We start from the raw sequence: 14619 nt of genomic DNA on the forward strand, positions 1-14619 counted from the left end.
CGACAGCCCGGGGACAAAAGACGGCCGATCGGTCGGCCGACAATCGGTACATGTGTACGAGGCATTAGTCCGTAAGGTTCAATATGGATTTGGCCCACCCTTTGCAGCTCTAACAGCTTCAACTCTTCTGAGAAGGCTGTCCACAAGGTTTAGGAGTGTGTCTATGGGAATGTTTTACCATTCTTCCAGAAGTGCATTTGTGAGGTCAGTCACTGATGTTGGACGAGAAGCCATGGCTCACAGTCTTATCCCAAAGGTGTTCTATCGGGTTGAGGTCAGGACTCTACACAGACCAGTTAAGTTCCTCCACTCCTAACATGTCTTTATGGACCTTGCTTTGTGCACTGATCCAAATCATTTGGTGGAGGGGGGATTTTGGTGTGCGGTTGTTTTTCAGGGGTTTTGCTTGGTCTCTTAGTTCCAGTGAAGGGAACTCTTAAGGCGTCAGCATACCAAGACATTTTGGACAATTTCATGCTCCCAACTTTGTGGGAATAATTTGAGGATGGCCCCTTCCTGTTCCAACATGACTGTGCATCCGTGCCCAAAGCAAGGTCCATAAAGAAATGGATGAGTGAGTTTGGGGTGGAGGAACTTGACTGGCCTGCACAGAGTCCTGACCTCAACCCGATAGAACATCTTTGGCATGAATTCAAGTGGAGACTGTGAGCCAGGCCTTCTCGTCCAACATAGTGCCTGACCTCACAAACACGCTTCTGGAAGAATGGTCAAACATTCTCATAAACACACTTCTAAACTTTGTGGACAGCTTTCCCAGAAGAGTTGAAGCTGTTATAGCCGCAAAGGGTGGGGCAACTCAATACTGAACCCTACGGACTAAGATTGGGATGCCATTAAAGTTCATGTGTGTGTAAAGGCAAATGTCCCAATAATTATATACACCTCACATTCTTCAACACCCTCCTCCAGATCCACCTCATGCTCTTGGCAATGCTCTCACCTGATGAAATGGACCTCTATTATCATAGAAGGTCAATAGAGCATAAACCACCTGTTAGCAGCTACTTCACCTCCTCTTTACTCCAAACAGCCTCCACTCATTCAAAAACAATAAGGCAGACCATAGTACTCTCTATACATATATGTATTGTATAAAAAAAAAAAGGTTAAAATCACTCACATTCGATAAAACATCAAGTGCAGTATACAAATATGTGTGCGCTGGTCTGACAGCTCACTCTGTACAGTCTATGCTATCCAGCATCAGCTCTCCGCCCAGATATTTTAAGTTATAGTGAAGTTCTCTGGTGGGAATTTTATATTGAAGAGAGTGCTGCACTTATTTATATATTTTGATATAGATGAATAAACACTGACCATTGTAAGCACTCTAGTCAGTGATAAATAATTTGTATTAACACCAGAGATGAGCTCCAGCATGTTTGGATCCTAGTTATAGCCCGCCTGAGCTATCCTGTCAGGAAGCTGTCACTGTAAACCACCAATCATAAATGGCCAAAGCATTCCCCGGCAAGGGGTGTGTATACGTGCAGCTGCAGGGCGGGAAGTGCCTTGGTGGGGTTGCCACCTCATCCCTTTAAACCGAACACATGAATTACACAGGTTCTATGGCTAATTAAGGTGGTAATTAAACTCGCTTGGTGCCTTATCTGCATTCAATTAGCCTCAGAACCTGTGTAATTCATAATCATATGTGCTTGGGTTTAAAGGGATGGGATGGCAACCTTATGCTTCTGTGGTTTATGATTGGCAGTGTGCAGTGACGGCATCCTGGTGGGATAGCTCTGGGAGGTTCAGACTAGGATCTAAACATGTCTGAACTCATCCTTACTCAGCACTACACTCACGGTAACAGACGCACTGGCCAGATCACTAGTGAAATTAAAGGAAAATGGCCAAAAAAAACTGAAAAGCAATGACGCTAACATATCCAAGGATTGGTAAGCTGTAATATATTACATTTTGTTTAGAGGTTTAAACTGATTTTAAAGTGGGACTCCAGCCAAAAGGTTTCTTTCAGATTTGGAAAGGGTTTAGACCTTTGTCAAACTTACATTGCTCTCCATTACCTTTGGAATGAATTTCCCTTTACTTTCTGCAGTATAGAAACTGAGAAATCTTCCAAAGAGGGCCAGTAATGAAGTGATAATTCCTAGTGACTCAGTAAGAAATAAGGTACATTTTCCCAACCAGGTAAAACATTATAACTGTTGTTAAGTTTTTATAGCTGTCCATGACCCGAAAAGAAGGTTCCTCCCTACTCCCTGTTCCAGTGACACAACAGGAGGTAAGGAAATCTCCTTATTGGGGACACAGACAGCAACCAAAACCAGATAGATGGTTTAGCTCTTCCATACACCACCAATGAAAACGCTTTTGTTTCTATCTCTGTTCCTACTGGAGATATTCTTACAACTTCCTGTTTGAGTGGCATCTTTAAAACTTTAAAACAGGGAAATAGACAGCAATATAAACCATCAAATGTTCTAACACAAGACGTTACTGACCTCCTTTGGAAAACCTGGCTGTAGCACTAGTCTCAACAAATAAAATACAAATAACTAGGTCAGTGATGGCGAACCTTGGCACCCCAGATGCTTCGGAACTACATTTCCCATGATGCTCATGAACTCTGCAGTGTAGTTGAGCATCATGGGAAATTTAGTTCCAAAACATCTGGTGTGCCAAGGTTCACCATCACTGAACTAGGTAGTCTTGGGACACTTTTCCTTTAGGAAATATGCCATGAAAGAAATTTAAGGGCTGCCATTGCAGAACTCCTTTTATAACTTCTAATTTAATGAGTCCAACCATGCAGCGAGTGAAATTAGAATCTGAATACTTATTTCATATCAGTGACTCAGAAGCATTAAGGCCACTGGATCGTCAAAAGTGTTAGGTTACAAACAGGTTCCCTTCAAAGTATGATGGCTCACAGGCCATAGATCAACCTCGTGTTATTGGGATTTATGGTTACTAGACTAGAGGATAGCATGTAAAGCACCTATATGCCACCACAGAGTATAATGGCACCAGTACAATTTATCCTTATACTAAGCTTTTGATGAAGCAGCTCAAATGTACTCAGTGGGTGGTCCTGTTGGCCCCCTACCACCCATCATCCCTCAATTAAAAAACTGAAGTTGCCAAGCAGAAAATTGCGGGCATCCAATCAGATACAGGCACTCTTTAGGTATTATAGGGGGGGTTGCCAAAATACAATAGCTGTGGCGGGAGATTTTTCCATGTACGCTATATACTGTAGATGGAAGGCACTGGTCGATCTTTTTCCACCCAGTCTGCAAAAAAATCTATGTATGGCCAACTTAACTCTGTTCATAAGTAACATATCTAACACTGCACCCATGAAAGATGAAAAACATAGTGGTCATTTTTCTTTTTCTATAGCGATATTGACTTGAATGACCCTGCTGTCATCCTCCCTGCCAGTTCAAGTTATGATGTCTGCCCCCGAAGCTGCTATTATTGCTGTTCTCTTATTGGCTTTGTATTTGTGGTATTGTACATGATGACATAGGAGTGCCCACCCACATTCTGGTGCTGGCGAGGCGAGGAATGGACTGCTTGATCCAATAGGATTACCCCTAGAAAAATTAGCATTATATTCTGTATTCACTGGAGGAACAAGAACAATTGTATTGGTTAATAATTTCCAAAGTTCCACTTTATAGAAGGGATCTAGCATTATAAATAGTAATACAATTATCAATCAACCGCCACATCAAAAGTAATAACCACTGTGGATCTTATGTCACATTTTAAGCTACAAAGATTTATTTTATTTGTCCATCAATGTTTTTTATGTATTTATCTTCAAGGATCTTTCCTACAAAGACAGCCACTGGCATGAAGTTTGTTTCAAGTGTGCCAAATGCACCTGCTCTTTGGTAGAGAAACCTTTTGCTGCCAAGGATGAGCTGCTGCTGTGCATCGATTGCTACTCCAATGAGTATTCCTCCAAGTGCTTCAACTGCAAAGCCACCATAATGCCTGGTAAGAATTCTCCATTACAAATGATTCATTTCTGGGACTGGAAACATGGGCAATATGAAGTAATACCTAGCCCTGTAAATCTAGGTTTATCACCTTTACAAAGTTTGTGTTCTATTAAAGAATATATTATAGAGTTTTTACTTTGTGAGTGAATGTTCACTTAGCACAGTGACTAAAGGAAAATTATACTGACTTTTTTGGGTAATACAAGTGAAAATAACTTCACCATATTAATAAAAGTATATGTCAGAGCAAATAAAATAATTGCACATTTCCCAATGTTTTATCCCTTGAAAAAAAAAAACTGTAAGTACAGAAAAATACCTTTGGATCTGCCAAAAATGCAGTCAGTTACTAAGTCCTGATGTGGGCTGTCAACAGCATTTTCTGTGGACTGAGCGGTGCCAGTCCTGCCTAGTTTTCTGTTGTCTAACTGCTTTTAGACCCCCCACCCCCACCTCTACAACATAAAAGATCATCATTCTGTAGTCCTTGAGATGAATTGGTTCAAGAAGAGGTTCAGATGCTGAACCCTATTAAAATCATTGGGAGCTAATAGACATAGGGTTGTCAAAAAAAAATAGCATGTGGGAAAAGAAGAGAAAAGGGGGAGGGGTCATTGCCCTGAGGAACATGTACCAATGAAAATAAGTGTTTTTAAAAAATTATATTCAGCAGGGATTTTGACAATAAGGACAATGTAAAATTAACATAAATCTCTGTATAAACATATTTTTAGAAATAAAATAGTCATTAGATTTTCTTTTTTTTTTTTTACTTTTTTGATTTTTTTTAAACTATAAATAAGGTCAACTTTGCAAAATAAGTAGTATAGAAAAAGGGGCGAGAGGAATGAAAGAAGAGAAAAATAAATAAAAAAATACATAAAGATACAGTACATGTATTTATATACAAATATACACTGCTCAAAAAAGGACACTTGGAAAACACATCAGATCTTAGTAGGGAAAAACCTCATGCTGGATATCTATACTGAAATGGACTGGGTAATGTGTTAGGAACAAAAGGATGCCACATTGTTTTAAGGAAATGAAAAGTGTCAATCTACAGAGGGCTGAATTCAAAGACACCCCAAAAATGAAGTGAAAAAATCATGCAGAAGGCTACTCCACTGTGCTGAAATTTCATTGCAGCAACTCAAAATGGTACTCAGTAGTTGGTATGGCCCCCACGTGCTTGTATGCATGCCTGACAATGTCGGGGCATGCTCCTAATGAGACAACAGATGGTGTTCTGGGGTATTTCCTCCCAGATCTGGACCAGGGCATCACTGAGCTCCTGAACAGACCGAGGTGCAACCTAGCAGCGTCGGATGGACCGAAGCATAATGTCCCAGAGGTGTTCTATTGGATTTAGGTCACACGGGCATGGGGGCCATTCAATGGTATCAATTCCTTCATTCTCCTGGAGCTGGCGGCATACTCTCACCACATGAGGCCGGGCATTGTCGTGCACCAGGAGGAATCCAGGACCCACTGCACCAGCGTAGGGTCTGACAATGGGTCCAAGGATTTCATCCTGATACCTAATGGCAGTCAGGATGCCATTGTCTAGCCTGTAGAGGCAGAGATGTATAGTAACGAAGTAGAACTACTTAAGTACTGTACTTAAGTACTGAAATGCGGTATCTGTACTTTCCTAGAGTAGAATTTTTTTCTCCTACTTCTACTTTTACTTCACTACATTTTTTCGATGATTTCGATACTTCTACTCAAGTATTTTTTTTTTGTGCTGCATAGTTACTCGTTACTTTTGAAAAAATTACCACTGCCAGAACAGTAGATGGCAGGTTGCATAACGCTCAAAAAAATGTGTATAATGTCATTTGTAAATCAGCGCATACGAAAATAAAGGCTGTGTATAATAAAAGCTGCTATACCAAATCTTTCCAATAAAAAGAAAATATGAAACAAACAAATAAATGGTGCTACAGCGCTTAAAGTGCATCAAGAAACTACTAACAAACACAGGTTAATCATTTGAATAAATCATTTGAAATAATAAAAACAATATGATGTTCAAACTTTTGACTTATTTCTTTAATAACTACATAACACAGTACTTGTACTTCTACTTTCAGTACTTGAGTAGAATTTTTTTTTCAAAACTACTGGTACTTTTTACTTTTAGTACTTAAGTAGCAAATTTTTTGAAAAAACTACTTGCAATACTTAAGTAAAAAAAATGTTGAATACTTTAGTACTTCTACTTAAGTAACTTTTTCTGTGAGCACTTCCACTTCTACTCAAGTAATTTTTTGATCGAGCACTTGTACTTTTACTCAAGTAGAAATTTTGAGTACTTTATACAAGTCTGTGTAGAGGTCAGTGCATTACTCCATGGATATGCCTAACGATGTTACAGGCAGCATAACCTTCTCCACGGCTTCTCCAGACCCTTTCATATCTGTCACATGTGCTCAGGGTAAACCTGCTCTCATCTGTAAAAGCACAGGGCCAGTGGTGTACCTGCCAGTGCTGGTGTTCAATGGCAAATGCCAATCGAGCTTCACAGTGCCAGGCAGTGACCACAGGGCCCACTAGAGGATGTCGGGCCCTCAGGCCATCCTCATGATGTCTGTTTCTGATTGTTTGGTCAGAGACATTCACACCAATAGCCTGCTGGAGTTCATTTTGTAGGGCTCTGGCAGTTCTCATCCAGTTCCTCGTTGCACAAAGAAGCAGATACCGGTCCTGCTAAGGGGTCGGCAAGGTATCCGTGAGTGGTCCTTGCAGGGTCCGCGGCGGCGCATTCAGTTACAGTCACAGCACTTCCCACCTCCCCTGCTGCTGCCTGCTGATTGGTAGGACCGCGCCAGCATCCTAACCAATCACCTGATTGGTAGGACCGCGCCAGCATCCTAACCAATCGGGTGCACTACTGCTTAAGATGCGCCTTGTAAATTGGTTTCCCCACCCCCAGGCCTTAACCTTTAGAGCGGAGGACACAGGGAAGGTGAACAGAAGGAACTTCTAAGTTCCTCCTCTAACCTGCTGCCCATGCCGCCCGTGCTGTGCCCCCCGTCAGTCTCAGTAGTGTGCAGTGTGCAGCGTGCCCTGGCCCGCCCGTTTCCTAGCTTGTCGTATGAGACAAGAGTCAGTCAACTTGTCATTTATTCTGCACTGTGTGAGTGTGCCTCCTCCTAGAACAGCTCCAGAATTTGAAATCAGATCATTAAAGAAGATCTATGGGGGACCCTGCCTGGCCTGCTCTAAAGGGGATCTATGGGGGACCCTGCCTGGCCTGCTCTAAATGGGGATCTATGGAGGACCTTGCCTGGCCTGCTCTAAAGGGGGATCTATGGGGGGCCCTGCCTGGGCTGTTCTAAACTTTAGAGAAGGCCAGGCAGAGTCCCCCATAGATCCCCCCTTTAGAGCAAGCCAGGCAGGGTCGCCCATAGATCCCCTTTAGAGTCTTAAAAGGGATCTATAGGGTAGGTCCCCCCCATAGAACCTCCTTTAGAGCAGGGTCCCCATAGATCCCCCTTTAGAGCAGGGTCCCCATAGACCCCCCTTTAGAGCAGGCCAGGGTCCCCATAGATCTCAGTTTGGAGCAGTGTCCCCTAAGATTCTTTGAGGACCCTGTTCTAAAGGGGGATCTATGGGAATCCTTCTCTAAAGGGGAATCTATGGGGGAGCCTTCTCTAAAGGGGATCTATGGGGGACCATTCTCTAAAGGGGGATCTTTGGGGGACCCTGCTCTAAAGGGGGATCTATGGGGACCTTGGCCTGCTCTAAAGGGGTTTTTATGGGGGACCCTGCTCTAAAGGGGGGATCTATGGGGACCCTGGCCTGCTCTAAAGAAAGGAATCTATGGGGACCCTGCTCTAAAGGGGGATATATGGATCTATACATTTTATGGCCTTGGTTGCTTTAGAAAAAAAAATAAATAAATAAAGGGGGATCTATGGGGACCCTGCTCCAAAAGGGTATCTATGGAGACCCTGCTCTAAAGGGGGATTTATGCCATAAATCCCCCTTTAGACCAGGGTCCTCATAGATCCCCCTTTAGAATAGGATCCCCAAAGATCCCCCTTTAGAGCAGGGTCCCCATAGATCCCCCTTTAGAGAAGGGTCCGCCTGGATCCCACTTTAGAGAAGGGCCTTAACCCTGGTAGAGAGTAGTGTTTTTTTATGGTTTTAATTTGAAATGTACATTGGTTTTCTTAACTAAGATCTGTACTTTGGAAAATGTCTGCCACAGCCTTGGTCCATGCCTATCCCTGGTCCTGCTGATGGGTTAAGGACCTTCTACGGCCCTGTCCAGCTCTCCTAGAGTAACTGCCTGTCTCCTGGAATCACCTCTATGCTCTTAAGACTGTGCTGGGAGACACAACAAATCTTCTGGCAATGGCATATGTTGATGTGCCATCCTGGAGGAATTGGACTGCCTGTACAACCTCTATAGGGTCCAGGTATATGCTATCAGTAGTGACAATGACCCTAGCCAAATGCAAAACTAGTGAAAAACAGTCAGAAAAGATGAGTAGGGAAAAAAATGTCAGTGGCCTTCACCTGTAAAACCATTCCTGTTTTGGATGTTGCCTCATTGTTGCTGATCTAGTGCACCTGTTGCTGATTTCATGAACACCAAAGCAACTGAAACTGATTAACATGCCCCTCTTCTACTTAAATGACCAAATCAATATCCCAGGAGTTTAATTGACTTGATGCTGTACTTTAAGCATTATTAAAATTGGTGCTTTGGTACATGTTCTCCAGGGCAGTGCCCAGCCCCAAGGCCATTTGTTTGACAACCCTATGGCTATTCACCTTGAAACTGACCATTACTGTTTTGATTATTCGGTTCCTATAGATAGGGTTCAGATTTAGCACCTGAACTTTCCTTAAGTGTGCGAACTTACCCTACATTTGAACCCCAGGCATTTTAACTCATCACTTATCCATGGGTGGTCTTTACATTTATACCCCAAAGGGTCTCATAAGCAGTACACCTACTTTGCCTTTCAATTCTCAAATATTTACCAATCCACAGGGGAGTAGCCAAAAATTCCCTTGTATGAGACCACTGTATGAGACCACTAGTCAGTTGACAACTTTGTGCACTGGTTGTCTACAGGACCATCACAGGCATTGTAAACATCAAGTTTCAAAGATTATGTCTTCCAATCACCTAGCATTATGTGCAGAGCATGCCAGGATATTTTGTGTCACAGCCCTAGTGACCTATACCTCCCCCCCCCCTGTATTTTACTTTTTTATTTATTTTTATATCTCTTTTTCCTTATGCATTCATGCGTCTCGTGTGATGCTCAAGGTCTTCTCTGGTGGTGGGTAATCCTATAAAGAGAAGTATGGACAAACCTTTTTTTGGCTATATTTCTCTTTGGGTCACGGAAGTATATTTACCAATATACTCCTGAGACCTAAAGTCAGCTGATAGTGTGCTGTCATTTGCTATCAACTGATGGACAGAGCTGTACCTCATTGGGTAAGATACCGACAATCTTTTTTGGATCTACCCAGCTGCCTAATTGACAGCTAGCTCTGCCTTTTAGCTTATGGCTGAGAGCCGGAGCCAGTTGCACCCACCCCTCTCCTAGCCTGTTGCTCCAGTGAGTGCTGGAGAGTAAGAGTCACTGTCCTCCATTGCCAACTGACGGAGAGCGGTCATGCATTCTGTCAGCTCTCGATTTTGGAACCCTCATGGACCAGCTGAAGTGTCAAACAGAAGCTGCAGCATGGAGGTGAGTATACAGTATATATTTGTCTTTTTAATTACCCTCTAATTCTAATTTAATGTTGCAGAGAAAGGAGCCGGGATAAAGACATCAGTGCCACTCTTTGAATCTTTACCCTGTGTGTGCAAGCTGCTATGGTGATACATCCACAGTACATACTTACAATATATGTTCTCCCATTATGTCCTCAACCTTGGGGTTGAGTGATGCAGGGCGCTGCGGGGACACACCCACAGGTCATACTTTTTGCATACATATTCGCAGTATGTCCTAAATCTAGAGGAAGATCAATGTTGGGCATCATTCAACCCAGAAGACTGAAGATGACTTGTAGTATAAAAGGGGCACTGACCTGAGAGGGGGTGAGTACTGTCTCAGTCTTCAACAATTAATCTGGAAGACTGAAGACCAGAGGAGTAACTAGAACCTTCAGCGCCCCGGTGCAAGAAACCATGAAGGGCCCCCCGGATCCCTGGCCGGGCCCTTCTCTTCAAGCCTGGGGCTCTTCCCACTGATCCTGGGGCCCTTTACTCTCATTGCGGGACCCTTTCACAAGTTCTGCAGTGGGTCCCCTTCCTGCCATCTTGGGGCCTCCCCACGGTGGTGGAATGCCAGGTCCCAATCACAAGTGTGACCTTTGCGATCCTGGAAGTTCACCCACTGGTGTCAGTAGTTTTTATTTTTTGGTATTTTAATTGCATTATTATTTTATCATTTTATTTTATTTTATTACAATGTCACTGACTATGACTCTGTCCATTCAGAAAAGGAAGGAGCTGGTAAATTACATATTTACCGACCCCTTCCTGGTTCTCTATTGTGACACATCCCCTGCAGTAGTTGGCAGGAGAGGGGCCAGCAGCACAGTTGGGGACCAGGGGAGCACACAGGGGCCCAGAGACAGCAGGACACAAGTGAACTGGATAGGAGGAGTGGCGGGGGCAGCATACAGAGGAACCAATCTCCTCCATTTTCCTCCTGCAGCTACAGGAGGAAAAAGGGGGACAGTGATTTCTCTACATGTTGCCCCCTTCGCCCCTCCTATCCAGTTGTACAGGGGAGCTGCACAGGCCCCCTGGAGCATGGGGCCCGGGTGCAATTGCAACCCCTGCAACCCCTGTAGTTACGCCCCTGCTGAAGACATTTAGTGATGAAAAAGGATTTCTATGGGGGAACAGATTGAAGGTGATATTGCAGCAAAAACTGCTTTTTTATTTTGACTGCTGATAGAAGAAAAATAACCCAGAGTTGGATTTTAATCGGGAGCTTTGTAAGAGTGCAGTTGATAATGTAATGAAGACCTACCATTGGACTCCAGTACATTTTAAATGGTTGTGTAGCTGTTATCCCGCGAAACATGTCGGGTAGTGGGTAATCATTCCGAGGAAGTCCTCCCAGATCTACCAGGTTGTTCTGGTCTTCTGGTACATCCCTATGGTCTGCTACAATTATCATTATGTTATAGCTGGACTGTTCTATGTCCCCAATGTTTAATGTATGGTGCTTGCTTTTGTTTTCCCTTTTTTGTTTAATTTGTTAATAAAATTGTATGCTTTTATAGAAAAACTATGATGGTTATTTCTAGAACTCTGGTTAATATTGGTCATAGACGGCACCTTTAAAATCCCACCCCATGCCCCATACCTCTTTTTGTCTGTTTATATGCTATTATTGGGATGTGGTACCTTTAATTGATAAATCTTTCTCTGAGCCAATCTGCATCTGCGTTGTGTAGCTGTTGATGACTGATTGCTTTCAACCATTTCCCTGTTGCTGAGTCTATTAGCACCATAAGGCAAATCCCAAGTAAGCAATAAAGTGAAACTAATACTCTTCTTTACTCCCTTAATTGCTAAATAAAATTTGAACTACTATATTGGATTATAGGAAATAATTGCTCAAAACCATGCTATGCTACAATGGTTGTTATAAGAACATGTGACTTTTCAGAGTGAACAAAATCTTTTATTGTGTACACTACTTTACACATGCCTTATATATTTTCTCCTGCAGGTTCTCGTAAAATGGACTACAAGGGGTGTAGCTGGCATGAAACATGCTTTGCCTGCGAGAGCTGTCATCAGCCCTTAGGAAGCAAGCCGTTTATTCCAAAACAATCCAGTTTATACTGTGTGCAGTGTTTTGAGAACCAATTTGCGAGTCACTGCACATTTTGCAAAAAGGTAAAATGTTCAGGTACAATTTAATTATGATCATTATTCAATGATGTCATACATTTTTCTTTTCTGTAAATGCTCAAATTTTACTGAAAGAAGTTGTGTTGAGATAAGACCATGAGCTTTAGGGAGAATGTATTATCCCACAGCAACCAATTGGCAACCAATTTGCAGTCTCTAAATGAATCTTAGTGAGATATTATTGGCTGCTATGTCTGTGTCATTGGCACGCATCGTTGGTACTTTTGGCACTGCTTTCAGAGGGTTGAATTAAGAAAAAAAAGTCCCAGAAACTTATTAGAATGTTGATTTTTGGATAAAAGCTTCCCATAAAATCTGTAAAACGTCTCTTCTAGTTACACTTGAAAATCAGGACTGATAAAGACAAGATTACTTTTTAGCAAAAAATTCTAACTTTGTATCTAGGTTATATGACACACTTCCTGTTGTGTCACTTCCGGGCGTCAGCTTATTTAAATGCGTGCTCACACCGCTACACCATGCCTCTGAAGATGTCATAGATATTTGACGATACGCGTAAGGCGGACTTATCGGAGCTGAGCACGCTACATACCGCGGTTTTATCCATTGATGCTGTTATATGATGTCTACTATGTAAGTGCATTACTTTTTAATAAATTTATGTGCCTCGATGTACTTCACGATTGGTTGCCCCTTTGTCTTTTTTCTGAGCCTGCAAGTGAAAGACACTTCTGTGGGGTCCTGTGAAGGCATTGTACATCTGTGAATTGTGAAGTTCTCTCTCCCTGCTAAAGAATGTGAGGAATGTGACTAGGAACCATCATTTACGCCGAGCACTGTTTGCTCTTATGCCTGTTTGACCACTCTGTGACAGGAGGGTCAAAAGTTCCGGTAAGAGGCTACGGGTGTCAGCACAGGGTGTAACTCATCTCTCTCACTATTCACTGGTGATTGGCTGATTGGATCAGGTCCTTTCTTCCTACCTGCAGTTCTACTCCATTAGATTGTTCATGGACTGTATTACTGTGATAGATTGTTTAATATATGTCTGGCGCAGCTCCTAATATACATCTACTACTTTATATGGACTGTGATCTTCCTATTGAGCTAGCAGCCTTGTATACATATATTTTATATTGTCTTAGTATTTTTCTGTCTTAAGTGCAAATATCATTCCCTTTTTTATTTGTATCTAGGTTATATTGCCTTTCATTTTAGATTATTCATTATGCAGTTATTTAACCACTTGCCGACCTGGTACTGTTTTTTAGAGCCAGCGGTCGGATCCCTTGTAAAAGCAATTCTAGCAGCTAATTAGCCACTGGATTACTTATACAAGCAGCAGGAGGGGACACCCCCCTCCTGCCACCTTCCACGGCTTGCTCTTACTCTCCTGTCCCACCAGGAGCCCCAAGCAACCAGCCGTCATGTCTGTGGGCAGGTCAGACAGACCAACAAAGCTGGGATCAGCATTGATAGGCTCTCCGTTATAGTAACCCAGAAACAATGACATGACATCACTTCCGGTTTACCTGGATGTCAATGGCACCATTTTAAAAAATCGAAATCATTCAAAAACACTGATGTTTCTAATCTGTAAAAAAAAAAAAAAACACCCATCTTGGTGTTTTGAATGCTTTTAAGGGCAGAGGAGGAGTTTGGGGTCTTTTAGACCCCAGATCTCTCCATAAAGAGTTCAAGTCACATGCCTTTTGCTGTCACAAGGATGTTTACATACCTTGTGACAGCAATCAAAAAATTTTTTAAGCAACAGTGTAAAAATAAAAAAAATGAATAATTATAATAAAAATGTAAAGTGTCCCCGTTCTTTGTGCGCAACGGTGAATGTGTGCGTCAGTCCTGCATGCAAGCAAACAGCGATTGCCCCACACATGTGAGGTGTCCCAGGAAACGTCAGAACATGGGAAGTAATTCTAGTACTAGACATCCTCTAAATATAAAGTGGTAACCTGTAAAGACTTTTAAAGCATTGTCTACGGAAAGTAAAATTGCGCTCTGAGGTCTTATGACATCATGATCCTGCCAAAATTAATATCACAAATTTGATTGGTGCGCTACAATGTGATCTAGTGTTCATATAAATAATACAAACATATATATATATATAAACAAATTTCAATAAATTTCCACCAAGTGATGACAATTAAAACGAGAATTGGTGAGTGTTCATACACGTGCTAAGTCAACAACTTGACCACACATAAATGTCCAAAGTAAATGTCCAAAAATCAATAAATTATCCACCAGGTGAATACAATAAAACGAGAATAGGTGAGTGTTCATACACGTGCTAAGTCAACAGCTTAATGACACATAAATGTCCAAAGTGGCTGTTGGACAGACTCGATCTCTTTCCAATGAAAAGATAGTGATGTAAAAATGTGATGAAAATAAACTGGTGATGAAGTGATCTCGACAAGGTGTGACAGTTTCCCACCACCTTCTGGTAAGGAGCTGTCTGAACATTTGGTGAAGGCAATATTGATTCACCCCGAGTTTCTGAGGTGTCATCAGGTGTTTCTCGATAACGATCATTTATATGCCCTTTTTTATTTTCAATCTGGTAAGAAGCACATTTAAAAGGTGGTGGGAATAGGTGAGTGTTCATACACGTGCTGAGTCAACAGCTTAATGACACATAAATGTCCAAAGTGGCTGTTGGACAGACTCAATCTCTTTCCAACGAAAAGATAGTGATGTAAAAATGTGATGAAAATAAAC

The 14619-nt window shown here is 42.1% G+C and overlaps 1 protein-coding gene across 1 annotated transcript in view; it reads left to right on the forward strand.

Moving 5' to 3' along the window:
• Nucleotides 1-14619, forward strand: part of FHL5 (four and a half LIM domains 5) — a 100286-nt gene that overhangs the window by 65135 nt on the left and 20532 nt on the right. Inside the window, exons 3-4 of the mRNA XM_082251971.1 lie at nucleotides 3822-3996; nucleotides 11732-11901. Of these exons, the coding sequence (XP_082108097.1) occupies nucleotides 3822-3996; nucleotides 11732-11901 (345 nt within the window). The remainder of the gene's footprint in view (nucleotides 1-3821; nucleotides 3997-11731; nucleotides 11902-14619) is intronic.

This window comes from Pelophylax lessonae (assembly GCF_965119305.1).
Source record: "Pelophylax lessonae genome assembly, chromosome: 3".
NCBI classification, from domain to species: Eukaryota; Metazoa; Chordata; class Amphibia; order Anura; family Ranidae; genus Pelophylax; species Pelophylax lessonae.